The sequence below is a fragment of the Neomonachus schauinslandi genome, chromosome 9 (assembly GCF_002201575.2).
Source record: "Neomonachus schauinslandi chromosome 9, ASM220157v2, whole genome shotgun sequence".
Lineage (NCBI taxonomy): Eukaryota > Metazoa > Chordata > Mammalia > Carnivora > Phocidae > Neomonachus > Neomonachus schauinslandi.
Window position 1 is genome coordinate 107,913,373 of NC_058411.1, and position 27,370 is coordinate 107,940,742.

General features: G+C 57.5%; 1 protein-coding gene across 14 annotated transcripts in view; it reads right to left on the minus strand.

The window, feature by feature from the left end:
* Positions 1-415: 415 nt before the first annotated feature.
* The window catches only part of TLE3 (TLE family member 3, transcriptional corepressor), a 47,129-nt gene continuing 20,174 nt past the window's right edge, over positions 416-27,370 (minus strand). Inside the window, exons 5-22 of one of the 14 annotated variants that reach the window (XM_044918251.1) lie at positions 26,778-26,840; positions 25,139-25,213; positions 21,313-21,322; positions 18,438-18,463; positions 16,916-17,120; positions 15,428-15,444; positions 11,739-11,858; positions 10,903-10,953; positions 10,103-10,255; positions 9,576-9,708; positions 8,832-9,016; positions 7,972-8,048; positions 7,018-7,267; positions 6,437-6,684; positions 5,639-5,786; positions 4,686-4,836; positions 3,484-3,560; positions 416-2,484 (exon numbers count right to left, since the gene is read on the minus strand). In XM_044918251.1, coding sequence (XP_044774186.1) covers positions 2,377-2,484; positions 3,484-3,560; positions 4,686-4,836; positions 5,639-5,786; positions 6,437-6,684; positions 7,018-7,267; positions 7,972-8,048; positions 8,832-9,016; positions 9,576-9,708; positions 10,103-10,255; positions 10,903-10,953; positions 11,739-11,858; positions 15,428-15,444; positions 16,916-17,120; positions 18,438-18,463; positions 21,313-21,322; positions 25,139-25,213; positions 26,778-26,840 — 2,097 coding nt within the window. In that variant the 3' untranslated portion in view covers positions 416-2,376. Of the gene's footprint in view, positions 2,485-3,483; positions 3,561-4,685; positions 4,837-5,638; positions 5,787-6,436; positions 6,685-7,017; positions 7,268-7,971; positions 8,049-8,816; positions 9,017-9,566; positions 9,709-10,102; positions 10,256-10,902; positions 10,954-11,738; positions 11,859-15,427; positions 15,445-16,915; positions 17,121-18,437; positions 18,464-21,312; positions 21,323-25,108; positions 25,214-26,777; positions 26,841-27,370 lie in introns of all 14 variants that reach the window. The other 13 variants (XM_044918252.1, XM_021694034.2, XM_021694032.2 and 10 more) reach the window with 13 other exon arrangements.

The window sequence follows — 27,370 nt, forward strand, 5'->3', positions numbered from 1 at the left end:
ATGGTGAAGGCTTTCAGAGTCCAGATGTTCATAGACATTTTACACTTGAAGTTCTTCGCATTTCATTTTTTGCCAAAACGTCTTGCACGGACGACTGTCTAGTAAGAATCTGGTGTAAATCCTCGGTCCTCCCCTCGGGGAACTTTATCCTGCATGCGCATCCAGAGGAAATCCCGGCTCCCACCCACCACTCCCCAGTGTGGAGACGGGAAGGCAGCCTGGGGAAGGCAGGGAGAACACTCCCCCTCACCATCCTGCGAGATCAGACTTTTAGGGGCTGGGGGCAGCGCGGGAAGTGCTTTGAAATGACAAGAGCTTCTGTTTAGGGATGACAAGGGAAATCACCCAGAATCCAGGGCATGAGGGTGACAGTGGTCCCCCTCTCTTTTCGGGGAGGTCTGACAAACGGGGGGGGTGTAGAGGCAATAAAACACAACAATCAAACCAACCTTTAAATAGCAACTTTTAAAAATATAAAAACAGCTCATTACAATGACTTTTCATTTTCTTTTTTTCTTCAGGAATCAACTTTCTTCTACCCTCACCCTCCCTTGTGGCTAGAGCCTTTAACGAGACACGGCAGATGCACATCCAAGACCCAGAGAAAGAGAGAAATTCTCCAGACGGCCCCTCCCCCACCTCAGAAAGGTACAGGGCGCCCGGCCAGTCTCCGTGGCCTCTCCACGGCCTCTGGGTCATGTCAGGGGAGCTGCTAGCCTGGAGCAAGATCACTGAAGACCAGCAGTTTCCACTGGGGCCCCTTCCTCCCTTCTCACCAGACGGAATCACACATTATAAAATAATCCATAAAAATGCAGTATCAAAATTATCTTCCATATGCTACATCCATGGAGAGCCCACCACCAGGACTCACATCGGCCTTTAGCTTTTCCTTAAAAGAAGAAAAAAAAAGACCAAGAAGAAGAAGAAAAAAAAATAATAATAAACCCAAGTCCTAATACCTCAGAACATTTTGGTACCAAAGAGTGGTACCTGCAGGAGACAATTTTTCTACCTGTAACCTGTTTGGGCTCCAAAGAGACTGAAAGCCGCAAGAAGTCACCACAGTGCCAAGACCGGTGTCCCCACCCGACCCCTGGTCCCCTCAGCACTGTTGTGCTGCCCGGGGTGGGCGGGGGGGAGACTGTCCCTTCGGACTCACAACCCTTGCAGGTTGATTACACTTTTCCCCTCTAGGGAGAGAGGATGGGGTCAGAGGCAGGAAAGGGGGAGAAGGCATTTTTATAAAGGACATCAATTCTAATTCTTTTTATTAAAAAAAAAAAAAAAAAAGCACCCACATCAGTTGCTATTTTTCTCTGGTAGCTCCCTGAGCTGAGTTGCTATGCTTTCCTCTAACTTTCTGTCCTTTGAAGGTTGTGTCCGAAGATCAAGAAGGGCCAGAGATGGAGTTCCTTTGCGCCTCCACCTCCCATCACCATAACCAAGTGCGCACCAAAGAGAGAGAGCGAGCGAGCGAGCGAGGCGAGAAGGAAAGGGAGAGCAAGAGTCGGACCCCTGAGAGAGAGGGAGGAGAGCGCAGGCGGCCACAGAGAATCCGACCTTCGTCAGCCTGGCTGGCCACCATGCAAGCCTTGCCGGGCTGCCCGTGCAGCCTGCAAGGGTCCCGACAGGCCTTGGGCTGCTCCCAAGTCCACAGGGAGGTGCGTTCGTCCCAGGGACCCCCCCTCCTCCTGGTCAGGCTGGTCACCAGCTGCAGCTCCCTTCCTCTGCCCCTCCACTCCCTCTCCATTTGGGTCCCCCTCCCTGCCTCCCCTTCCCAGATAGGGATGTCCCTTTAAAAAAAAAAAAAAAAAGCCACCACCACGAGTGGGTTACAAATACAGCAGGCGAAGTACACGGCTAGCGTTTTCGGTGGGAAGGGGCCTCCTCCCCCACTGACCAGTCCGAGATAGAGGAGTCTGTTATTTACATTTTTTCACAAATGTTGTGCGCTGCACAATCGGGAAAACGAGATCCCCCCCCTCCCCCAGCACAAACACCTGGTCCACTCCAGTGTCCCCGACCCAGGGCAGGGGGACAGAGCAAAAGAGAGGGGAAGGAAAGATGGAGATTCATGAGGGCGTCTGTCGGGGGGCTGGAGCCCCAAGCCTCCAAAGAAATCTACTTGTAGCATCTGCCAGGGTTGTGGACAGGGAGGAGGAGAGACATCCATCAGAGTCCGTGAGACACAGGAGTCCATGCCCAGGGGTCCAGACCGTGGCGGGCGCGCCCTCTCGGCCTGCCGGAGCACAGTCCTGGACCGCTCGGCTGCCCACCGCCAGCCTCCGCCAGCCTCGGGGCCCCTCGCGGGGTCGCCCTGTCACCGCCGAGTCTTTTTCTCCCAGAGTCTGACAGCCCAGTTAGAGTCCTTGTTTAGTAGATGACCTCATAAACCGTGGCCTTCTTGTCACCAGAGCCTGTTACAATATATTTGTCATCCGCCGAAATGTCACAACTCAAGACAGACGAGGATTCCTTGGACTGCAGGGGGAAGGCGAGGACAGGCAGGAGGGTGTGGGGAGGCAAAAAGGCAGAAATTCACTTTCTTGGTACGCAGCATGATTTCCGCTGTCTGCGTCACACCCCGTCTGCCGGCCCCAGAGCTCCAACCCCAAGCGCACCCAGCACGGCCTCCCCCAAAGCAGCCTGGAGAGGCACTTTCGGGGACAGATGCCCCGTCCTTCGGCTTTTCCACCAGGAAAGGCTCATGACCAGGGCCCAGGGTGATCGTGGAGTTGTATGGCTCGAAAGAGAGCACTGGAGGACGAGATTTTCCTCGGTTTACAGACAGGAAGGAGCACCTCTGAGCAGGGCATGGGCGTCAGTGGGCCGGTGCCAGGAAGGGGACCTCCGCCCGACCCGAAGCGTCCAGTGTAACGAGGGTTACACGTGTGACATGCTGGACGCCACCCATTCCCAGCACGGATCCTGAAAGTGGCTTGTCGGCTGGGAGCACAGGAGCATACTGTGCGTGCGTGCGTGCGTGCGGTCAAGACTATGTGTAAGTGAGAGCTGTATGTTGGAACCCAGATCTTGAAAAACCATGAAAAGCCTCTTCCTGCTCTCCCATCTCTTTCCAGACCCTTTCTCTCCTACCCCCTTCTCACTCCTTACACTGAGGTGTCGAGATGAAACACAAACTTACTTGAACATCAGGGAACGCTGCTCTGAAAAGAGCTGCCCAGGGCACCTCCTGGGAGTGCTCAGGCCACAGACCAGAGCCAAGAGCATGACTTAACTCCCCCTTGTTCTAGAAATCCCATAAGAACCCCCACTTAAAAGCCCTCACCCTATGGGTCAGACGCCACCAGCTGCAGTGTGTGTCCCGCTGATGTGTCCCAGGCCTTGGCTCTGGGAAACCCACCCTGGATCCCCAGCACGTAGGGGCTGGAAGGGGCCATCCCCATCCCCATCCCCATCGCCAGGGGCAGGCCCCAACCCGGGGCAGCGGCCCGGGCGGTGGGGGGCGGTGGGCGGTACCTGGAATATGCTGGCTCCGTATGGCGTCCTCCAGGCATTGAGGAGATTGTCTTTCCCAGTGCTCACGAACCACTTGCCTGCAGGCGGGAGGCAAAGGAGCGTCAGCTTGGGGCTGGCTGCCCTGAAAGCGAGACCCGCCCCAGACATGGCCGGCTGCCACGGAGATGTGGTGTCTGCCAGCCAGTGCTTAGGTAAGAGGCTTGGCTGGTGAGGGGCATTTCATCAGCGAGACCCGTATCTGACTCACAGACTGCCCCCCCGCCCCCCTGCCCAGAACGCCTCTCTGCAATCACGGGGGAGGGGTGGGCGCAGCCGGGATGGAGAACGGTGGGATTTGCAGTAAATCACAGACATGACACTTCCCCAAAAGATTCTTTTTAAAGATATCAGTGGAGGGGCGCCTGGGTGGCTCAGTTGGTTAAGCGGCTGACTTCGGCTCAGGTCATGATCCCAGGGTCCTGGGATCGAGCCCCGCATTGGGCTCCCTGCTCAGTGGGGAGCCTGCTTCTCCCTCTGCCCCTCCCCCTGCTTGTGCTTGCTCTCGCCCTCTCTCCCCCTCTCTCTCTGTGTCAAAAAAAAAAAAAAAAAAAAAAAATCAAAAAAAAAAAAAAAGCTATCAGTGGAGTGAGCCTTCTCGGTTTTATGACTAGAAGGCGGCAGAAAGTGCTAGAAATGGCAGAGCCCTGCGGTCTGGAGACCCAGCCAGCCGCAGCCGGTGGCCGGTGAGCGCTCTTACTTGCAGGCTGCTCTGCCAGGCTCAGCCCGGGCTAACGTGCTATTGCTCTCCAAAGCCTCACGGGGGGCCCGGGCCACTCCCGGAGAAAGACCCCCTGGCATGCAGAGAGGATGCGGGGTGGCCAAGGTTTCGCAGCCAGTCTGGGGAGAAGCAGATCCAACCCAGGGCTGTCAGCCATCAGAGCCCGCGGCCGCAGCCAGCGGAGGAACGGCCCCAAGGCTGAGAGTGCCGTTCCCCTGCCCCAGGCCCGCAAGGGCTGGCTCTGGCCTGCTGCTGTGCGTGCTTGGGTGCTTGGTGCCCTGTGGCCGTATCCGCACCCAAGGAATAAGGATGGGGGGGGAGCGGGGGGAGACAGTGGTCAGGATCGCGAGGCTGGATTCCAAGATGTGGCTGGCGTGCGGGCTCTGCCTTGCTCTCAAGCTTTGGGCCCCTCATCCGCGCCGGCTCCCGGCTCCCCCAGGCTCACCGCAGTAGGCGAACTTGAGCGAGAGCACGCAGCTCTCGTGCAGGTGCAGCTGGTACTTGTCCGGCTTGGTGTGGTGTAGGACCTCCACATTGCTGCTCTCCATGCCCACGGCCAGCCACTCCCCGGTGGGGCAGTAGCCCAGCGAGAAGATCTGCAGGGGGCGGCAGACCGGGCTCAGCTCCTCTGTCCCCCTGACCCTTCCCCCGGGGCCCCAGGGGCTCCTCAAAGGCCCTGCTCAGGGACCCCGAGGGCAGGGGCCCACCGCTCCCACTCCCATCACATCCCCACGTGCCATCTGCAAGGCAAAGCCCCTCTCCTCTCCCTCAGCCCTGGAATGCCTTGCAGGGGCGAGGAAGTAGAGGCTCAGAGAGGTTGCTGACTCTAGAAAGTAAGCGGTAAAGCCAGCATTCCAACTCCGAGATGTCACAAGCATTTCACTTCCCAAGTTATACAAGTTTCCCTGTGACTTTTGCCTTTCCTTAAGAAAAAAAGTGAATAAAACACTAAAATATTAAATATATAGTTAAAATATTTAAATAACACAAACAACAATGGAAAATAAGGCTACCTAACATTAACAGAGTATCTTCTATGAACCAGGCTACGGCTAAGGCTTTTAGAGGGATCATTTCAGGTGCTCACACCAGACCTGCGAGGTAGCTACTACCGTGCCCATCCCATGAGGGAGGAAAAACACCGGGGCCAAAGTGCTCAACAGTAGCGTTGCTGAGAATCAGTTCTGAGCAGTTGGGTCAAGTACATCCAACTCCAGGGCCTTGTTGGTTCTAGTCTATTGCTGCCTCCTCCAGGAAGCCTTCTGAGGTAGCTCAGGGTGGTCACAGGTCCACTTGCAATGACCACCTGTGAGGGCCCCCGTGTCCCCTGACCCAGCCAGTGGGACCCCAGAAGGGAAGGGCACACGCTGGCCTTGGGGAGGGGAGGAGCACACACACCTGGGAAGTGAAGTCATGCTGCTGCAGCTGCCGGCCCTCTCGCAGGTCCCAGGAACGCACGGTGTTGTCCAGGCCTCCAGTCCACAGCTTGGTGCCATCGTGGGAGATGTCTATGCAGCTGGCCCCGTCCGTGTGGCCCTGGAACTGCCTACAAAGGCCAAGCAGGGAGAGGGGGTGAGCCCTCCAGAACCACCGAGTGCCGAGGCCGGCTGTGTCTGAGCAGAAGAGGAAACGGAGGCCCAGAAGGGGGTGGCCCATGCACCCGCGGTCCTCTGGTGAGCTCGCAGCAGAGCCGGGCCTCCTCCCGACAGCCGACTCCGGGGCGGGCACGCCACCCTGCACCGCCTTCACCATGCCCGCTTCACACCGGGGACACGGAGACACGGGCGCGGAGTGACCGGCACGGGGTCATAATGGGGGTAGGATTCCCACGGGGCCACCGCTCCCGAGGCCCCACGAAAACCACCAAGTGACACTGTCCCCGACCTTCCGGTCTCGATGCCCTCCTTCCTCAGTTCTCTCCCTCTGCTTGTCTCCGACGCCCTGAATTCCACCACACCACGACTCCCCTCCCCCCGGAGCCTTCTGCAGGGGAGCCCTCCATCCCCTGCCCACGCGGAGCACCTGACCCATGGCTGCGCCCTCGCACAGGGCAGGCCTGGCTGTCTCCTCACCCGGGGGTCCTCGCCCACTCTGATGTGGCCACCCTACGGCCAGAAGCACCCCGGACGGGTCCCCGTTATGACCAGCGCGACCTTCCCGAGGACGAGGCTCCCCTGCTCCCTCGCGCAGCCTCACCTGACCAGGGTCTGGTTGTGCAGGTCCCACACGGCGATGTTACCGTCGCTGCAGCAGGAGAAGCAGACTTTGGCGTCGGGGCTGATGGCCAGGGCGTAGCAGGCAGGAGCCGAGGACGTCAGCTCGGCCTTGATGCGGGGTGTGGGCGAGGCCAGGTCCCAGATGGTGAGCGTGCTGGCCTCGCCGCCCACGATGAGCGTGCGCCCGTCAGGGAGCAGCTTGCAGGAGCGGATGTAGTTGTCCCTGTTCTGGAGGGAGAAGGGGCAACATGGAGCTCTGCCCGCCCCTCCTCCCAGGGACCAGAAGAATCGCATCCGGTGACACCGGGCGCCCTCGCCACCCTCCCCACCCCTGCTTGCTCACATCCCGCCCTCGCTCCCGGCAGCTGCCAGACCGTCCCCTCCCTCATCCACAACCCTTCAATCTTTCGTGCACTTCTTCACAAACTCAGGGAAGCTCGCTATCTCCACTTAAGGATGGTAAGTAAAGCCAGGGCTCAGGGGTCAGCCAGCCTGCTCGGCTGCCCAGCCAGGCTGCCCCTCGGCCGGCTAGAGGAGATGCCTGAGGTCCTGGGGCCTCACCAGGCAGTCCAGCTGGGAGATGGGGCTCTTGCTGCCCGGCTGGCTGATGTCCCAGATCTTCACACAGCCCTTGCCACCTGTATAGACGTGCCGTGTGGGGTTGCTGATGGTCACGGCGCACACCACCTCCCCATGGCTCAGTGTGTTGATCTGCCGGGCATGGCGTGGGATGCCGGGGCCTGCCAGGGCATCGTGGGGGAAGGGCACGGGCTGCATCTGCCCATCGGCACTCACGTGGAAAGAGTACGCTCTGAAAGGGAGAACCGTCCCTTCCGTCATCCCTAATCCTCTCAGTTCGCACGAGTCCTCCCAGGTCAGATGGCACCACCCCGACTGGCCCACGTCTGGGCCCCACCCCCAAATCTTAGGGAACCCAGTCACCCCAACCTCCCTGGCCTGGTTCTACCAGGGTAGAGGACTGCTTAACATCCCAGGCCTTGACTTCTGCTCCTGCTCCCATATACCCTTGGCTCCAGATTGCGTTTCCCACCATCTATAAATCCCCATGGAAAGGGTTCAGCTTGAATGTTACCTCTTCCTTTACAAGCCCAGGGGTAACAGGGAGGGAAAGAGGTGTGCCCCCCCCAGGAGGAATCATGGAGTACACATCGGAGCCGGGGGTGAGCCAGCATGGTCTACCTGCTGTTCTAGGCTGGGGGTGCTTCCAGCAGCTCCAACCCAGCGGGGCTCCTGAGGCCAGGGCCACTCACATCACTTGGCTATGGAGGCCCCATCAACTGCGGCGTTCCCCATCCCCAGTTCCCCACTCAGCAGGAGCCCCAGGGCCGGTCAGGAGTGTGGCCAGGCAGCTGTCTCCTGCGGCTACAACCTGGTCTGTGAGTACCTCTAGCGGGCAGACACCTTCTCGAGGGGAGGTCGGCCAGGGCTGGGGAGAGGGGTGGGGGGTTGTGTGCTTTCCCCAGCTAGCATGCAGCAAGCACAGCCAGAACTTACGGTTTCCCACCAGGAATGGAGGCGAGGCTTGAGGGCAGGCCGGTGGCCCTCATGGGAGGGTGAGGGTCAAAACCAACCTGCAAGGCAAGACCAGGCCAGCCCTTAGTGAGGGAGGCCGCCCCGCAGCCCCCTCCCTGGCCTCTTCCTTCACCACTTCCTAGGTCCTGCCCACAGCGCTGCCTCTTCAAAACCCGGAAGACAGAGCAGAGCCTGCTGTCTCAGAGGAAAAACAGGCCCAGCAGGCCAGGTGTCTTGCCCAGGACAGTGGGAGGGACAGCGTGACAGTCCAGACCCACCAACTCTGAGCCAGTGTTCTCGAGCCCCACACCCGCAGCTCTCCCTGCTCCACCAGGCAGAGCTGATCCGGCCCCACTTCATTCTCTCCCCTGGTGTCCAGTGGGCCCGTCATCTCAGAGAGAGGAAGCCACCCAGGAGAGAAACTGTCTCCTGAGAAAGAACCCCTCTCTGTCGACCCAAATCTGAACTCACTCTCGGTATAGCAAGCAGCCTCATTTACCAAACCCAGGCTACGTGGAAGTCACTGGACAGCTTTTGGGATTCCCATCCCCACACAGCCCAGAAAAAGAGAGGGCAGCCCCACTTTCCAGATGGAAAAAGACGGCCTGGGTGGGTGGGCGGGGTGGGGGGGGCGGTGCTGAGTTGTATGAGGTCACATGACGACTAACAGGCCAAGTGGGGGTGGGGCCCAGGTCTGCTGACCCCAAAGCCTCTGTCCCGTTCTTTTTCTAATAAACACTCCGCCCCAGAGGCAGCTGCCTGACAACCCCCACCAACTCCCCACTCCTTGCCCCGCCCCCCCAAAAGGAGCCAAAAGGTCTACGTACAGCTCCAAAGCTCACCATTGGCGATCGGCCATAGGCGGCGGCGGCTGCAGCGGCGGCCGCACTCATCTGTGGTGGGATGTTGTGCAGGCCGGCGTAGGCGCTCGGGCTGGTGAGCGAGCCGTTCATCTCGTGGTGGCTCATCATGGCAAAGGGGGCCGCGTAGGAGCTGGTGATGGAGATGGGCGTGCGCAAGGCCGAGGCTGCAAGGAGGCGGGCATCAGCCAGGGGAGACCCTCAGGGGGAGTGGGCCCACCCCTCCTTCCAGGACAAAGCTCAGGCTGCCAGAATGCCTCCCAGCCCAGCAGCAATCCTTCCTGCACTCGAAAGCTGCCTGCTCCAGGCCGTCCTCTTGGACTGAACCCATCTAACTGGGATCCTGGTCTTCGCGGTCCAAGCAGGTTCAAGCTGAGAGATATGCCCACCTCTTTTTACACAGCAGGACATGGAGGCCCAAAAGGGGGTTGTTGGGAGTCTCAAGGAACTAATGACACACATGGGGACAACCTGTCTGAAGCTCCTTCCACATGCCGAGTCCAACAGTGGCCCCAATAAGCCCTTGCCATCAGTTCTGACACATCAGGTGTCCACGTCCTCCTCAAACCTGACCATGGAGTCCCCCTGGAGGCAGGCCCCGGGACAGCCCCAACTCCCGCGTACTTCCTAGTGCTCTGGCCTAGCTGTGTGGCTCCAGCCCTGGCCCGCGGTAGACCCCGCCCTCCAGCGCCGTCGCCCCAGCCCCTTCGTGCCTACCCATTATACCTATCGGGTCCATGCCTGGAGGCTTGCCCGGCATCGACCGGAGCCCTGGGGTCGTGCTGGTGCCTGGAGTCGGGGCATCGTTCCTCGGAGTAGGTGTGTTGGACTTGAGCCCAGGGGTGGAGGATTTGTCGTTCTGAATAGGGAAGACATGAAGATTCCTTTTTCTCGAGAGCTGGGCATTTGGAGCTGGCCACGACACCCAGTGCCGGCTCCAGTTCTGAATCTTCTGCCCCACGGCCCCTCAATTCTTGCCCAGCCTTATTTGTCAGAGACAGTGGCGATTGTTCCCATTTTACAGATGCAGTAACCAAGGCTCAGAAACATTAACTGGTAGCACAGGGCCCAGCCAGTAAGTGGGAAAGCCAGTATTTGAACTGGGGCTAAACCCCAATCCATGTTCTTTGTAATCCACCCCTCTACCCTCCAATTATGACCACTCCAGCTTGGCCCTTTCCAGAATCTTCTCCCTCCACCCCCGCCTGCCCCAGCCCTCCACTTCTGTGGCACCAGTGGCAGACCCCACATACATGACCAAGGTCTTTGGTCTTGGAGGAAGGTGTGCTGCTGGAGGAGGCTACTGAGGCGGGGCTGGTGGGGGCATCCTTTTTCAGGCCGCGGGCCTTGTCCAGCCCGTTTTCAGGAGGGGAGTGTGCCGGGCTGACCCGGGGTGTCGCTGGGTCCTAAAAGCACAAGGGATGCAGAGATGCACTGACAGCAACAACCAGCCTGGAGTCTTCCCTGCGCTGGGGACGGGCCGGGAGCGCACACAGCTGACGGGGAGAGGACCTGGGCTGAGAGAGACTGGGGGCCCCAAAGTTGGGGGCGACTAGTTCCCAATGATCTCGTCTCACCCCTTCATCCCACAGATGGGGAGACTGGGGCCTGGTGGGGGTGGGGGATGGTGACCAGCCCAGGATCAGACACAAGTTCAGGACTCAAATCTGGGCAGTGGGGCCTCTTGGCCTCATGCAGCTCCAGGTCCTCCTTTCCTGCTGAGGCAGATCCCAAAGGACTCACAACCCCTACCCTCAAGATCCCGGGCGGTGGTGGGGAGAACAGAGCTGACCTGGAGGACCAGGGGGAGCAGGAGCTGGCCCTCGCCTGCATTCTCTCCCCTGGGCTCCCATCCTAGCAACCCCGGCCACCATGCAGCCAAGCCCTGTCCTCCTCCTCCTGACCAGCCGAATGCCTCACTGCCCTGCTCTGGCTGCCGGCCACGTTGGATGGAGCAGTAGCTGGGACACAACAGCTCCCAGCCAGGGGAGGAGCCGCCTCAAACCGCCCCCCCAAACCGAGCACGCTGCAACCTGGGCCTGTCCGTGCTCACCTCGTTGGAAACATCCACCACCAGATCGTCACTCTTGTCCCCATCACTGTCCTGCAACCGAGAGAGAAGCCAGTCAGGGGCCACCCCCACCACACCCCCAGGCAGAACCTGAAGCACCCCCTGCTTCCACCAGCTGGAATCTGAACCCAGGGCCAAACCCCACAGTCCACGCGCTCTCCCCTCTGGCCCACCGACGTCGGCTGTCTGCTCGCCCAGCCCCCTAGCCCTGTTCCGGGTCACTGCGCTCCATGCCCACTGGCAGCCTCACCCACACCTGCCCCATCACACTTGGCTCCTTCCAGCAGCTTCACAGCCACCATCACGGACGAGGAAGCGTGCTAGCCTCACGTCATCACTTCCGCCACTCTGTGTGGGAGGGGTGACCGCCTCGTCTCCCAGAAATGCAGCCGAGGCACTTGGGTGACACCTCCAGAGCCGCAAGAGGCAAAGCATGGCCCCCTTCCCTGGGTCTCAGCTCTCATCCGAACAGCCTGGCCCATAGCAGATACCGTGACCACACGGTAGGCTCAAAGCGTGGGGGCGTGGGGGATGGCCCCCTGGAGCAGATCAGGGATTCTGGGAGGGCCGTGATGGCAGCATGGGGCCCCCTGGCCTGTGTGGGGGGGCACCCACAGTTCTCAGGCACTCCCCATCCTGGCTGTGGCCCACGTGCTCACAGTGTGTGTGTATGAACCTGCGCCGCCACCCCCCACCGTCCCCCGGCCCGGAAACCCAGCCCCCCCCCCCCCGTGCCCCTGACTCGCCCCCGAGTCAGGCCTGTGGGTTCTCCCACACCCCAGCCCCCACCACCGACCCGTGCTGCCCAGTAGACGTACGTATCGGCTCAGACTATCCTTCTCCTCTGCTTTCCGCTTCTTGGCCTCCATGCTATAGTCTGCAGAGCCCCGGTGCTTCTCACTGGCCCGGAGGCTTTCAGAGGGCGACACGGAGTTATTCTGGAAACCAGAAGGAGATTCAGTGTGAACACACCATGCACACCGAGACATAAGCTAAGCGCAGGGGCCTCAAGAGGTCAGTGGAGGTGTTGTGTGTGTCCTGCAATCCTCCACTCCGTCGGAGCCTTACCAGGGAAGCCTTCCCAGCAATCCAGACTCTCTGCGGGGGAACCCTGCGAGCACAATTCCCTTTCGTAGCCACGACGCTGCTATTAAGTAAATAGGCTTGTACTGAGCTCTCTGCCTTCTGGCCTGTGGGACTTTATGTTCTAGGAGGGCCGGATCACCCCTCCTTCACCACCCCCCTTGGGCCAGCCATGCACATTTGCTCAAAGAAGGGATAAGCAAAATTTGCACTGAGTCTTGAAAGATGGGTCTCAGAGGACACACAGGGGCCACGTCCAATACTTCCATCTGCTGACCCCGACTGGAATGGAGAGATTGACAGGGAGGGAGGACGTCGGGTTGCCGATAGGCCTTCTACGTGTAGGTGGGCAACTTGGCGTTTTGTATGAACGTCCTACTCCTCCATCACCGGGTCTCAAGCACTTCAGAGAAATAGCAGTGTTAGAAAGAAACGAGAATTGCAACTTCATGAAGCCTTTCCCTCTGCAAGGTGGGAAAAGGCATAAGGGCAGGTGGAATCGTTCTCTTTGTAACGATGGGAATGCAGGGGCCCCGAGAGGTTGGGAGACGTGCCCAAGGCACCCCACGGGAGGCAACGTGAAGGAAACCCGAGCTGCTCAGGCCTGGAAGGGTCTAATGAATTCTCCCTTCAAATTCCAAAGCAAGCAAGCCCAGCAATAGTTTGAAATGCAAGGCCTGGGAAGAGCAGGGCCGGGCCGGTAGACCAACCTGGAACAGCACGGGCGGGCGGAGAGCATCCCACAGAGGATGGGGTCCGGCTGACTCGGGGCGCTAGTGGTGGCCAGGAACGCTGGCCCCCGCGGTGTGGCTGGTGGCACCGGGCTAGGGAGCAGGGACGGAGGATCTACCTGCAGCAGTACCCGCCAGAAAACCTGTGCCCTCCGGGCCGGGGCCGAGACAGTATCAGAACCGGCGCCCCTCTAGGGGGCTGCTGAGGTCTACTCCTTTCCAAGGGACCAAACTACACCTTCCTTCATCACTCAGCATTCACGCCCCGCCTTTCCTGAGCAGCCACCCTAGATCAGGCCCAGGGCTGGGTGCCAGGGATAGGGGAAGGAGCCAGACACAGCCCCTGCTCTCCCAGGGTGCACAGTCGGACTGCAGGGCAGGGGAAGTCCAGTCCAGCCACATCCCCATGCAGCGTGGACGTGCAGGACCCGGCCATGCGGGGACACAGAGGGCCGTGGGCAGAGAAGGACATCGAAAGGCAGGGGTGGGGTGGGGCGGGAGGGAGGAATGAGCCTCCACTTCACGTCTCCCCCACTTTCTTGGAGACCAGTCCCTGGCATTTGGGGGGGCGGGAGGGGAGGACAGTGTGGAAACCACAGAACTTCATTTCCTTTCCTAAGCTGGTTTCTGGGCAGCCCTTCCCTGCCAAGTTTCTGCCTGAAGCAAATTAAAATGGCAGAGTTATCAAGCCTTGAAGAAAAAATGGAGGTTCTAATGGAAGTGCAGCTCAGCCTTGCCCACAGCCGTGCGGGAGCGGCGGTGAGGCGCACAGAGCCGCAATTCAATTAGCCGCTGCGAGCGCCCGCAGAAAAATCAGCGGCATTTCATTTCCTCCGACGGCCACCCTGCGCTAAGCAGCGAGGCTCTGGGGCCCTCTCCTCCAGGGTGGGTGGGCGGGGGGGCGGGGAGCGGGGCAGAGGGGGGGGGGCGCGCGGCTGCTCGGGTTTCTCCTTGCGACCCGGTACGTGGCTCGGAGAACAGCGAGCTCTTTCTTCTCCTGCAGTCAGGCTGAAAACCCTCGCTGCTACTGGAGAGAGTCATGTCAGGCATTTAGCGGCATCGATCCAGCCCGCCTCTGGCTGGCAGGCAGCCAAAAAACTAAGTATTTTTTATTGCTTCGGCGAGGCAAGGAAATATGAATGAAGCTACCTCTAATTGGACTCCAGACTAACCCCTCTGGGACAGCTTCCAGCCCGTGCAGCCGTCCCCCTCCCGCTCGTCCGCGGCCCTGTCCTTCCTGCGGGGGCCTCATCTGTTGACAACCTGGTTTGCAGAGGGCTGCTCGCTGCAGGTTGCACAGCGTTGGCCGCCGCGGCCACAGGCGGACAAGCCCTGCTGCCTCGCCCGCACCGGGCCCGGGACAGATGGCGGCTTGACGCCTTCCCACCGGACTCCCCTGAGTCTGCCGTGCAAGGGTGTGGACCAGCGCTGCAGAGTGAGGAGCTCAGCTCTTGGGGGGTTCCCCGGGGGATTCTTTTAGCAGAAAGCTTTCGCAGACTGGGGCACAAAGCCAAATGCAAACAGCAATGGGGAGGAGGACGATGTGAAGACAGAGGGCGTCGGGCGTCAAACCCTCGTGTCACTCGGCAGCGGGTCCTTGTTAACCGGGTCACCTCCCGGATGCTGGGTGCTCTTGTGAGGGGGCTTCCTGACTAAGCGGGGAGGCTTGGCTGGGCAGGAATATGGCCGTGGCACAGATACAGAAACTAAGGCTCAAAGAGGCCAAGAGAGCCACCCGGCGTCCCATGAAGCCAGGACCAGACCAAGGCCTGGAGGGGTCCAGTCCACCCTCCACTCCTATCTACGCCTACCACCTCTCCAAAAATGCCACCTTCTGAGGATCAACGCTAAAGCAATCAAAGTGGATTTTCAGCTTCAGTTTTTCCTTTCTGATATACTGAGCCATTGCTGGGCCCAAAGGCGCACCTGGATTTCTGAGCACGTCGGCAAGTCGAGAGGGGACGAGAGCACTATTGCTAATTGGGATCAGCCTGGTGGAGGGCTGGGCGGGAAGGGGGTCGGGATGGAGCTGCCCGAGGAAGCTGCCGTCTAGATGGTTAGTTAACTGCCTGACCTTCCAAGTCCTACTTAACACGAGGTAATAACCAAAGCCATCCTCACAGATTAGATGGCCCCAGATACAAGGACAGCGATGAGGAATGAAATAGCTTTGCTAATCGCTGGAGGATTTTTTTTATCCAGACTCCACTGCGCTTACTCAGAAGGCTTATTCACTTGAAACAGAACCTCTGAGCCTCAGTGTGATCAGAAAGATTTACAACAAATCTCAGAGCTGGCAGACATGCAGAAAGCCTGGCCTTAATGCTTGCTTGCTAGCACTTTCCTAAACCGAGTTTAAGCCCAGAACACAGAGAAACCTCGGGCGTTCGGAGGAAGGGAGGAGGATACAGGATCAGACAGGGGACAGCCAACTTGGGAGGAGGGAAGCGACCCTGCCCAGGACACAGGACCCCCAGGCTGCTTATGGAGGCCCGGTGACTCCACAGACTGGCCAGCTGACCTCTCTGGTTAATCACCACTCATAAAAAAGAGGGTTAGAGCTCACTTAAAGCTACTCATTTGCCAAATGATGGACGGAAAGCCTGGAGAGACCCCCCCCACCCCAGGATCCCACCTGCTCCGCCCCCCGCACCCCAAACACACTCCACACGCTCCAGAGTGCTGACACTTACCGCGCTGGATTCTCTTTCTTTGGGGACGGAAGGCCCGGACAGGAGGGGGGGCAGGCCCCCCAAAAGAAAAAAAAAAAAAAAAAAAAAAAAAAAGGGAAAAGGTCAGTCTCACACAGCTGGCTTTTATGCTTTGCTAGTGGATGGGTTTTAAAATGGGCAGCAGGCCTAGCTGAGTCACTTGGGGTCAGCCAAGGCAGGGCCATTAGGTGACATTTCCTATTCCCGCAAATTAACCGCCCCAGTCCCCCACGCTCCCCCTGGCCACCAGTCCTGTGTGGGCCGGTCAGGGCTGGGGGGGTGGGGGCTGTGGCCCTGCTCTGCCTGACACACCACGAAGGGCACCCAGATCCCTGGTCAACACTTTTTAAAGCCACCAGCTTGCAAAGGATCTGGGTATTGAGCATGTTGTTGTTTAAAAGGAACTGAGGGAGTGGGTTTTGTTGTTTTTTTTAACTAACACCATTCTGTGCGTCTTTGCGGAGAAGCCTGGTCATCCTGCACAGCAGCTGAGCACTAGCTCCCTGATTCTCCTCTCAGCTGTGAGGACACCTCTCCTCTGCCAAGTGCACCAGCCCTCTGCAGGGACACGCAACTCAGTCTCTGCTTCCCACACTCACCTACCGCCCTGGCCTGGGCCGGATACCCTGGTCAACAGCCAAAGGCCAATCAAATCATGGTGTACACCTTCAACTTACACCATTTTGTATGTCAATTCTATCTCAATAAAACGGGGAAAAAAGTGTCTAAGGGCAGACACCACACGAGTTGGCAACTTTTGGAAAGGGCCTGCCAGGGAGCCCTGACTTTTCCTTCCCTGACAAACTATGCCCTCTTGGGCCCTAGTGGGCGCAGCTTCCAGGGTCCTCACGGTAAGGGCCCAGTGAAGGGGGCGGGCGTTCTCGTTCCAAGTATTCCCGATCATCTCCCTGCAGTAGAGTGATGGCTATCTCTGCTTAAAGACAGTCGACGTGCAAGTCTTTACTTGAGCGCCAACTGTGTACCTTTTCCAAGGCACCTACGCTGGTGAAAAGCCAGGAACTTGGCCCCTGTTCTTGAAGGACTAATGATCTTGGTGAAGACAAGACATTCTCCAGGGGCAGGCTACAAGAGGACAGCAACCTAGGGCTCATTCTTGGGAATTGGAAAAAGGTCCCCAGCACAGACTGGAAGGCATCTTGAAGGAATGGGCCTGGGCTGGCCCTTTAAGGATGGGCAGCGTGTAGCTGGGGGGATGGGAGGACGCACGAAAGGTCTTCCGGGCCGGAGAACACCCGGTACATAGCAGGGATTGAGGGGTAGTCATGGAGGTGGGCAGTGGGGCTCCGATTCCCATGTACCAGGAATTCGACAGATAGCACCACATCTTTTGCTAACTCCTCCCCAGGGTGACAACACTTGCTGTGTCCCCTCGCAGTAGGACCTACAGGACATCCGCCCTGCCCCCACCCCCAGCCCAGCCCTGCCCTCTGCCCCAGCTCTGGGCCGCACCTCTGTGGTCCAGCTCATGGTGGTTCTTCTCGTCCTTCACCGTCAGGTGGGCCTGGCTGCCCAGGGCGCCAAGTGCCAAGAGCCCGGCGCTGCTCCCCGTCACCGGGGGGATCCCTGGGGGCTGGAGGCCTGACGGGTGGGGTGGCAACTGGACCGGGGGGCCGTGCGTGGCGTGGGAGAGGTGCTGGGCCTGGAGCTGCTGTTGCTGCAATGAAGTGGGTGGTGAGCACAGCTGAGCAGGGACGGCGGGGGAGGCCGCTGGGGGGTAGGGAATGCCCCCAAACCCTGTACCCCCAGCTCAGTCCACATGCTGTCTGGCTGAAGCAAGTCTGTTAACCGACGGCAATTTAGGCACAAGACTTTTGTCTTCAAACTCTCCACCCTTCCCCCCACCCCAGTTTCAAGACAGAATTCCTCAGTGTACATTTCCAAGCCCGAGATAAAGAAAGCATGCATTTAAGAACCAAAGAATCATCAGGGCTCCCTCTCTGTTAAGGGGGATCCATTTTTAAGCGAGCAGTCACACTTGCTCATGCTTGCGTGCCTTCCAACATTCGCAGCCAGGGGCTCCCACCCTGCGCCTGTAACCTGGGAAGCTTCCCGAATTCTCAGGAACTCCAGGCTGGCTGGCTGAGCCAGGGCCAGGCCACAGAAGAAAATCCCTGAGATCAAGGGGAGCTTGGGGCCAGTGGAACGAGAGCTGATGTCGGCGGACATCAGAGAGGAGATCAGAGTGACAAGAGTGGAGGTTTGGCACTTGACGGACCAGGATTCAAATCCCGACTCTGGTACTTCCTAGCTGTGTGACTCCAGGCAGGTCACTCATTAAGTGATCTCACAACAACCGCTAACATTTACCAGAGGGCTTACAATGCCCACCCCCCTCTCCGTTGTTCTAAAATCTACACCCACATTAAGGTAACAGTGTGAACAATCCCAGTCGAGGTTTGGCTCCCTGAGGCCCCAGGGACCCCCACCCAGACTAGCCCCAGGGTGTTCTCTCCCCCTCCACATCCCACACCCCAGGGACTGGCGTGGGCAGCCTGGTCCTCTGCCCAGCAGCCGCTACAAAATGCCCTTTATCTCATCATTCCTAACTTTGCGCCAAGAACCACAGGAATTGTGGGGCGGGCTACACCATGGCCAAACATCCCTGAGGAATGGCTGGGGCCTTGGGTATGCTGATTGCCACCCATGCCAATATCTTCTCCACGAGTACGGGAGAAGGAGACCAAAATTCACTGAATGTCTGAGTTAATGCGCGGCACTTTCCAAATATTCTCTCTGACCCTCCCGGCCCGGGAGGGGGAAAGGAGGGTTTGTGCCCACTTTACAGATGGCAAACTGACACTTAGGGGGCTGGAATGGGCGGCCAGTAACTAGCCAGGTCCAACCACTAGTGGGTGAGACCTGGACTCAAATCTGTCAACCACCAATCTTATCCAAACAGTGTTCCTAAGGAGACCCCCCCCCACCCCAAAGCAAGAAGAGCTGCAGGAGAGACAAAGAGCAAAAATCTGACAAGCTTGCCTGTCGATATAGACTTGGCTTTCGGGCCACACCGGCAGACAACAGAACACAGGGGGAAGGTCTACAGTTCTGGTTGGAGGTGAGGCTCTAAGAGGCAGGAAGTGTTTGCAGTCAGGGGGTGAGGGCCCTGCTCTCCCCCAACGACCTGCAAATGGCAAACCTGGCTCATCTGGAAGTTACTGGTAACCACAGACACCACCACACTCCTGATCCCCAAGGGCTTTTTTCTCAGCTCTGGGTCAAAGGCTGGGACCAGTGTCCATCACTCAGAGCTGAGACATCCACTGTTGGATGATTTATGGAAGCTGCTGGTGCACCCTGACTCCAGATCTGCCCCGAGGTACCAGAGCAGAAACAAAGCCAGGGCAGGGGACCCCATGCAGAGACCCGCCCCAGCCCGCCCCAGAGACTCAGGCGCTTCTTGGGACACGGGAGCTTACATCTCACCTCCCCTATCCTTTCTTTTCAAAGAAATTATAATTCTTAGGTCTTATTACAAGAAAAAAAGTATATGCGGTCAGAAGATATGAAACATCAGTATGGATTAAAAAGTTGTTCTTTAAAAATTACCCTTCAATCCCACTCCCTAGAAGATTCCACCATTCCTCTCTCTAGAATTTTCCTTTACGAAAAGCTACACACTGTAAATGTATTCTTAAATCACGAGTCGCTTGCCAACCTCACTACTACTATTACTACTACTACACAACTGGATTTTAACTGAAGACTGTTCTGTACCAATCATCACGTCCTTTCCAACGGCTGCCCATCATTCCTCGGGGTGGGCCAACCATCCAACTGTATCTACACTCCCGGTCTTAAAATGGGTCTCCATCTGCAGCCCCGTTGTTTTAGACCAGTTGCTGGCAGGCCCTTTCATTTTGCCAGTGTTAACTATTTAGTAAAATCCCAGAGAGCAACGAGTGAGGTATTTAATCCACTTTTTTACAGGGCACAGCCAGGTGAGATCCCTGGAGGGAGCGGCGAGGAGGGGAGAAGGGCTTCTGGGAAGCAGCTGCCTGGGTCCAAGGCTGGCTCCCTCCATGAACAATTCTGTCTCTAGAGAAAGAGCTTTACTACAGATTTGTGCCCAGGCAGAGATGCAGTTGAATAACTCCAAACACCCCGATTCTTACCTTACCAGGTAAGCTCTGTCCTCTTTACCCAACCTTCTCGGCTCCCTGCCCAGGTCAAATGCTTCCTCCTCTGGAAGCCCTCCCCATCAGCCTGGTCAGCACGGAGGTCTCCCTTCTGACACCGGGGCCAGACAGGCTAAGGTGGACGTCCAGCTCTACCCTTTAACCTTAGAGGAGTCAGTGGACCTGTCTGGGCCTCCGTTTTCTCCCTGTGCAAGGCCCACACCCGTGATATTACCTGTCAAGGCACAGCAGGTGCTCAGTTCACGGTAGCAAAAACTATGAATGGATCACAAATACAACCATTTCGTTCATCTTTATGGGATGCTTGCCAACTTGTGAGTTCCAGGAAGACGGGGACCTTGTGTTATCCATCCCAGCACCTCTAATGGTGCCTGGCTTGTCTGCTCAGTGTGCATTTGCTGGGTAAGTCAGTGATAATGTTGCAAAAGGTAGACATGGAGAGGTTGGGAAGTAAGTCAGCACAGGGGCTCTGTCCAAAAGGGACCATCCACCTCCCAGATCCGCGCCTCCTCTCCAAGGCCCACTGAGATACAGCTACAACAGTTCGTGGGGACAAGGAGCATCCGTGGAGTGTGTCCTGCTTCCTGGAAACATGAACCCGTGAACCAGCATCAGAAACTTGGAACAAAGGCTATGGTGGCCTTTTGGAGAACAGCGGCTTTTCAAAGCTGCTGAGCTTCCAAGCCTGGGAGGGTGATTTTCTGCCAGAGCATGTCCGACATCAGTGTCTTCTTTGCAACAGAGGAAAGGAAATTTCCATATACTTCTTATCTTCCAGTACAAAAGCACCCCCTGTGCAGCCAGAAAGTCCCCTGAGAGGTCCTCTGCATGGTTTGAAGGCACAGTCAGGAGTGGCCCGGCGGGCTCCAGGAAGCAAGGACGTAAGTGCCGACCGCTAAGGGCAAGGGCAGTTGCCGGCGCTTACTGGGCGTGGGGTCTGCTCATCACAGTCTTGCTTGCAACACAGAGTGAAACAAAATTTTCTCCCCAGAGGGGCAGGGGGAGCTGGAGGGCAACGATGCACCTGCCCTGCTGTCCCCTGTCACAGCCCCACCCCTCCGCAGGCAGGCAGGGCACAAGCCGGCTGGCCTCGGGCTGCACTTCTAGCCCCTGTGGCCCGTCCCTGACTTCAGAGGACGATGTGCTGAAATACGGCGCCACGTGAGTGGGGGGTGACAAGTGGGGAAACATAGAATCAAGGCTACTGTCCAAGAAGGGACGGAGCTCACCACTTCACTGCAGCCCGTCTCCAGTTTCTACTCCTTCCAATACTGGGATGTGAAAGGAAGTCAGCAACCCACCCCCTCCATCCCCAACCCCCAAAGGGGCTAATTGCCTAGAACCGAGCCTGCTCAGGAGTACCCGTCCCTCCTGTAATATTTCATGCCATAACACAAGCATGTCAAAGCAGGTGGCCCGTGGGCTCCTAAGTGTGTGCCTGTCCTCCACGCGCATGTCAAGTGCCTGTGGCCTGAGCTCAGAGGGTAGGGCCACTCACAGGAGAGGCTGCTGGGGAAGAGCTCCCTCGCAGAGTAACTGGATTATGCACATCACGCTGTAATGCCTTTGCTGGCTGATTTAATGCTTCACTTCTCAGGTTCATGATTTGGGTTAAACTTAGTGACATCGCCCACGCATTTCCAAAGCGCAGACCCACTGAGGACACCCACCAGAGGAAGCCCAGAGTTCTGACTGCATAAAATGGACACTTCCTGCCCTCCCGGAAAGGGGAGAACAGCCCTGGGCCTTCCCTGGGCCCTGCCTCCTCACTCGGCTGGTGGGCCCCGCAGCTCGGCGCACGCTCTGTAATAGCTTTTAGAGTCCCCAACAACCCCTGCTATCCTATTTCGGAGGTGCGGACAGGCTCGGGGAGGCAAGCAGAGCCGGCACACCCGCACCCCACCATGCTGCCGCTGCCGGGCTGAAAGAAACTCATGTGTTCTGAAGCACGCCCTCTTCACCTTCTTCCTCGTGGAAAACTCAGGCGAGTGAATCCTGCGCATCTACACCCTGGAGTGAATGCAAGACCCTCGGGTGCAGCTTCAAAATACTGTGTCGTCTGTGACAAGCTACAGTCTCCCCCTTCCTCCTCCTCACCACCCCCACCCCCAAAAATCAAGTCAACACTTTATAACATGTCTTCCACTAATACAGTTCCAAGGGAATGCAGACCAAACTGTCAGCGGGCAAATGCGGTAAGAGCCCCTGCATCCGTCAGGTTCAATGACCTTGGGCCAGCACAGAGCAATGTAAAAGTATTCTGGAAATGGCTGCGAGGTCAGCTCACAGGGTCTACAATCCGCCCAGGGATGCCTTCCGCTAGATGCTGCTCCAGGGACAAACCCCACCCTCAGGCACAGGGATCTTGACTCTCTGAGGATCCCTCTCCTAGTAATGTGGATCCAAGAAATAGGGCCTAGCACAGTACGGGGTCAACAATAACGGGGCCCTGCCAGGCCCCGGCTGGCACACAGAGATCTTTGGGCCCGTGTTCCCTCAGGGGAATACTTGAGGTCCCCAGAAAGGGGTTGTGCTGGGCCAGCAAGCCTGGGCTCCCCCCATCTGCCCCTTCACACCAACCTGATGGTGGTTCCGAGTCTTCCTCTCCAGGAGACCCTAGAAATACTCTACTCCATGTGGGAAATAAGCCACGACAGGTGCCCACAGCAGATATACTGAACTGTCGAGCCAAGACACGACCTCGGAGTCCTTCAACCCCATGCCCAAGACAGCCATGAACACCAGACTGAAGCAGGCACACCATACGAAACTTACCTAGCCCTCTTCCGTCTTTTCACAACTGGAGAAACTGAGGCCCGGAGGCATGGAGGGCCTTGCCCAAAGCCCTCCTAATTCCCAGACCAGGAGGCTGGGCTACTTCTCCCTCCAGACGGGCAAATCCAACAACACCATGGTGTGGGGCGGGGAGGGGAGCAGCCTTCCCTTCACCGCCCTTTACCGCTGGGGCCAGGACCCCCACCCCCCGCCTCCACTCCAGCTTCCCCAGTCAGCTCAGGCAGCCAGCCCGCTCGGCCCGCTCCTCCCCGGCGGAGCGCAGTCAGGCCTGGCTCCCCAGTGCGAGCAGGCCTCAGCTGTCCCCAATTCCTGCCTGGTGAGGCTCTGTCAGGTGCAGCGACGAGACGGCCGCCTGCTTAATGACAGGGTGCCGGCTGCATTCACTTGGAGCCCGAGAAGCAATTACCTTGGAAATGGGGGTCACAGGCCCCACTCGCTGGCTTTAATTGAATTCCAATATCTGCCTTGAGCTGCCAAGACCTAACCTGCAGCTTCCTAAATACTACTTAAAGGAAGGGGAGCTAAGCCAAGCGGCACTTCCTCCCCAATCTCACCCTTTTTCTTAGAATTTAGAAAAAAGTTATTTCCATAAGAGGATTTTTAATTCCAAAGAGGGTGGCAGGAGCAGGAGAGGGGGGCCCACTGGGGCCACTGTGCGGGCGGGAGGGCTCGGCCTGGAGAGGGGACGGGACGAGGAGCTGGAGGAGGAGACATTTCGGAGGACAGAGTGCACGGCACACTTCCCGCCGCCGGGGCCCCTTTCCACCGCTATGGGAGACGTAAACTGGTCACCCAGGCGGGCTGCCCAGGGAAGAGCCCGGGGCTGAGTCAGGCCCCCGGGCCTCTGGCTGACTTTGTGCCCATCCTTGAATCACTGCCCCTCTCTGTGAAATGACAGCATTGGCAAGATCAGTGGTTCTCTACCAGCGGCCATCCCGCCAACCCCTAGGGACATCTGGCAATGTCTGGCGACATTTTTGGGTACTACCGGCATCCAGTGGGTAGAAGAAAGGGTTGCTGCTGGACATCCTATAATGCACAGGACTGGCCCCACAACTGAGTATCTGGCCCCAAACTTCAGAATGTCGAGGCTGAAGAACCCCGGGGTTGGCTGATCTCAGGGACGACAATAAGCTTTACGGTACTATGGCTTCCCCGTCAGGGAGCTGCCTCCCAGCTCAACGGCTAAAGACACTGACCGCTTACTCATAGTCCCCTTTCTGGACTCTCCTCTGCTCCTCCCACACAGTAGGTGGGGTCTGCTCCTCCCCAGCATCCCCAGGCTTCAGACCAGGCAAACGCTTCCATGCCCTCCCCCCGCAGCGTCCGGCAGCTGCCATGGGGCCGACACCAGGACAGAACCGGGTCACCGTCATAGGTCCCAAAAGCAGGACGACGGAGCAGTGGGCCAGCATCCCTCTGCCCCTCTGCCCCCAGCCTACCCCAGCACATCTGGCCCAGGGAGATGGTCCACTCCCTCCTTTAACAGATGCAGAAACTGAGGCCCAGGAAGAGGCAGGACCTGCCAAAGTTACACAGGAAAGAACTATAACCAGAATGCACATCTCAGGGTTTCCGCCCCAGACCGAAAATGCAAGAGTTGTCATTTATCCCACCAAGCAGAACATTCTGGGGCCTTCGGTTCCACCATGAAATAATGACATCACATAAGAACAAAAGAGAAATGAGGACCAAGCAGGGTCCCAGAACGTTAGGGCTGATGGGACCTCAGCCATTTGGGCCACTGCTTCCCAAACCTGACTACCCTTCATTCGGAATGATCTGGAAAACTTCAGAAACACAGATTCCCAGCCCCACCCCCAGACCTATGGAAAAGAACTCTGGGGTGAGTGCCCTGGAGTCTATATTGCTCAGAAGCCCCCCTGACCCAGCTGTCTGGGGATGGGAAGCAGTGATCTCACCGACCCCGTTCATTTTAGGGACAAAAGGTAGACAGGCACACCTGAGGCTAAGAGCTTTGCCCAGAGTCACATGAAAAAACCGTTTTTCCTCAGCTGCTTATCTTAAATATCCCTAGCCTCACACCAAAGCAGGAGAAAGATGCTCTGTGAATCCAAGAAATGCATTAAAGATGCAAGCCAGATAGGGACGCAAAAGAGGAGAGATCTGGCTTCCTCCTTTCATGGAGGGGTCCGACCAAAGTGGACCTCACAAAGCACTCTTGGGTATTTTTCCCAGTGCATCTGGGAAATCCCAGCTGGAATTCCCAAGGGCGCACAATCCACACTCAGGCAGGCAGCTCAGTGCATGGCGCAATTAGGCCCAAACCCCAATTCCACAGCACGTTTCAGATCAACAGTACAACAGAGACAGTTCTGATCCCAGCTGGCCAAAGAAGGGCAGACCTTTGCCAGGGAGGGGACACAGGGCAGACGGGCCCCCCAGGGGAGGCCTGAGGAGGAGCTGGGCATGAGCGTTATCTCAGAGCCTGCCCCCCTCCATGGTGGGGACACCAAAAGCTGGAGGAGGTTGGGGCTGGTGAGTTTAGAGGTGGAACTGAGGCATGTCAGACAACCCGTCAATTTGGGGAACAGGAGGTAACTGGGGGGGCTCGTGGGGAGAGAGCCCCGAATGGGTCCAAGCCATGGGAAGCCAGAGCCCTGGGGCCGCCATTCTTTGAGGCCAGCTGAGGTCAGGGTCGATCTCTGGTTATGGTAAATGAGAGGAATAAAAGGGCTATACACACGGTGAGAGGCAGATTGGGGAGTCCACGTACCCCGATGATGGCGTTTAGCTCCGTCATGGTGACCTGCTTGGCCCTCTCCACCGCCTGCGCCACCTGCTGCTGGTGCTGGAGGACACAGGGAGCGGGTGAGATGCACTGCTCCCCGGCCACAGGGGGCACAGCGAGGGCCGCGGGGGACAGGCCGGGACGCAGCCCCCGCACGAGGCAGAGGAGGTCCATGAGACAGGTGGCCCAGGCCTTTCTCCCTTCTGCTTTAAATGCTTTCCAATGAGCACGTATTACTTTTGCAAGCACGACTTCCCACACATTGTTTTCAGTTAAAACAGCAATGAGCCCAAAGACCCGCCTCCCTCTACCACACATACAAAAAAAGTCCTTCTGTGCCTTTGAATATGAGCTGGAGAGGAGAGGACAGTTCTCATTATTAATTTTCTAAATGCAGTAATGGCATTCGTCACAGAGAAGGGGGTTCCCATTTTCAGGAGACGCAGCTAGGAATGAGTGCTGAGTCAGGGTATCTGCAACTTACATTCAAGGAGTTCAGAAGAAAAGTATGTGAATCTAGAGGTACTCAATCCCTAGCTAAGTGAAGAGAAAAACGAAAATGTGTCTGGAAAGACAGAGAGAGAAAGTGGCATGATGAACCCTAATAAAAACCAGGGACTTGGTATATGATAATGATGTGTCAACTCAGGCTTGTCAACTGTAACAAATAACAACACTCTGGTGCGGGATGTTGGTAACGGGGGAGATTTCTGTACCTTCCACTCATAGGTTGCTGTGAACCTAAAATCACCCTTAAAAAATAAAGTCTATTTTAAAAAAGGTATGTTTTTGGTGCGTTCATTCCCTTCGGCCTTGAGATAGCACCTGCCTTGTATGTAGCTGTCTCCCTTACTGGGCTGTAAGCTTGAGGACATCACTATATGGTGTTTTCACATGGACTCGATCATTTACGGGTCGCTACTCTGACTCAGAGACCTAGGAGTCCGGGAGGGAGCTGAGGTGGTCCCAGCCCCTCAGTGGGCACGGAGGCCAGGGCCTACCCCAGCTGGAGGGAGCTCTGCTGGACAGAAACAGGTCCCTCTTAGGCAGCTCACCTGTCTGACCTGCATCAAGGGACCTCCTTGGAGACACTTCCCTCATCTCCCCCACTAGCCCAGTCCAGGCCTCAGGTGGTGGTCCCTTGGGAGGTGTGCTTAGAAGGTAGTATGACTGGTCATGCCTCTAGGGAGGACACTCTGTCCTAGGGGCTAGGGTCCCCCTTGGGTACTCATTCCCTTTATAAGGTCTGCCCCTCAGCACTATCTGGCCAGGCTTCTTGCTCCTAGACATTTCCAGGTGTGGGAGATGGGGCACAGACAAACAGAGGCTAGGAATGGCCGTTTGGATGGGGGTGGAGGCAAAGAGGGCTCCCACTGCCCATCGCTAGCCCCCTCACAGGCCAGGACCCTCCTCTCTTCGGTCTCAGGAAGTAGCAGAGAACCAGTTTTACCAGAAGAACGAGCAAATGTTCTCTCTGATGTACTGGAGCATTTTCTCTAAATCCTCAGGTTGCTAACTTCAGTCTCTATGAAAGAACAGGGGCTGGGGCTCCAGGGGGACCCAGGCTGCACCGTGCAGCATTGCACTGGAAAGACAAGGAGGACACAGTTAAAGAAGGTCTTACCTCTTGTGACAGAAAAGGCATGATCTGTGCTAGAATCGTGTTCAACCTCTTCGCAATCTCTGTCTGCAAAAGAAGAGAGACGGCATGAAGCGTAGGCAGATACATCAAGTTGCCGAAATGTCCCACAGGTTATCAATGCACTCCCCCAAAACCACAGACCCCCCAGACAGGCTCCATGCCCCTCCCCCTCAGCTGACCCCCTGCCAGAAGGCCTTGCTAAATCCACAGCCCTCCCCCAGCCAGGCTGCCTTGGCTTTGGGGAGCTCCAATTTCCTATCAGAGGGGGGTCTACATGTGTGGTTCAGACCATAGAGAGTCTGCCCACTCTGGACGGAAGCCCTGATTAAAAACAAAGCAGAACGGAAAAGGAATGACCCCACCCCCACACCCCACTGCATACCCCAGTAAAACCCATTATCTGGGTGAAGTGTTGCCCCATGACGACAGCAGGACAGGTTCTCTGGCTCTCAAAGCAGGTGACACCTTCCAGGGCCTCTTTCAGCCCTCTCCACTTTTCACTTTGCCTCTCCCCCACCAGACGGATCCCTCCCCCGACCCAGCCTGAAATCCCACCACGAATGATTCCCATTTTA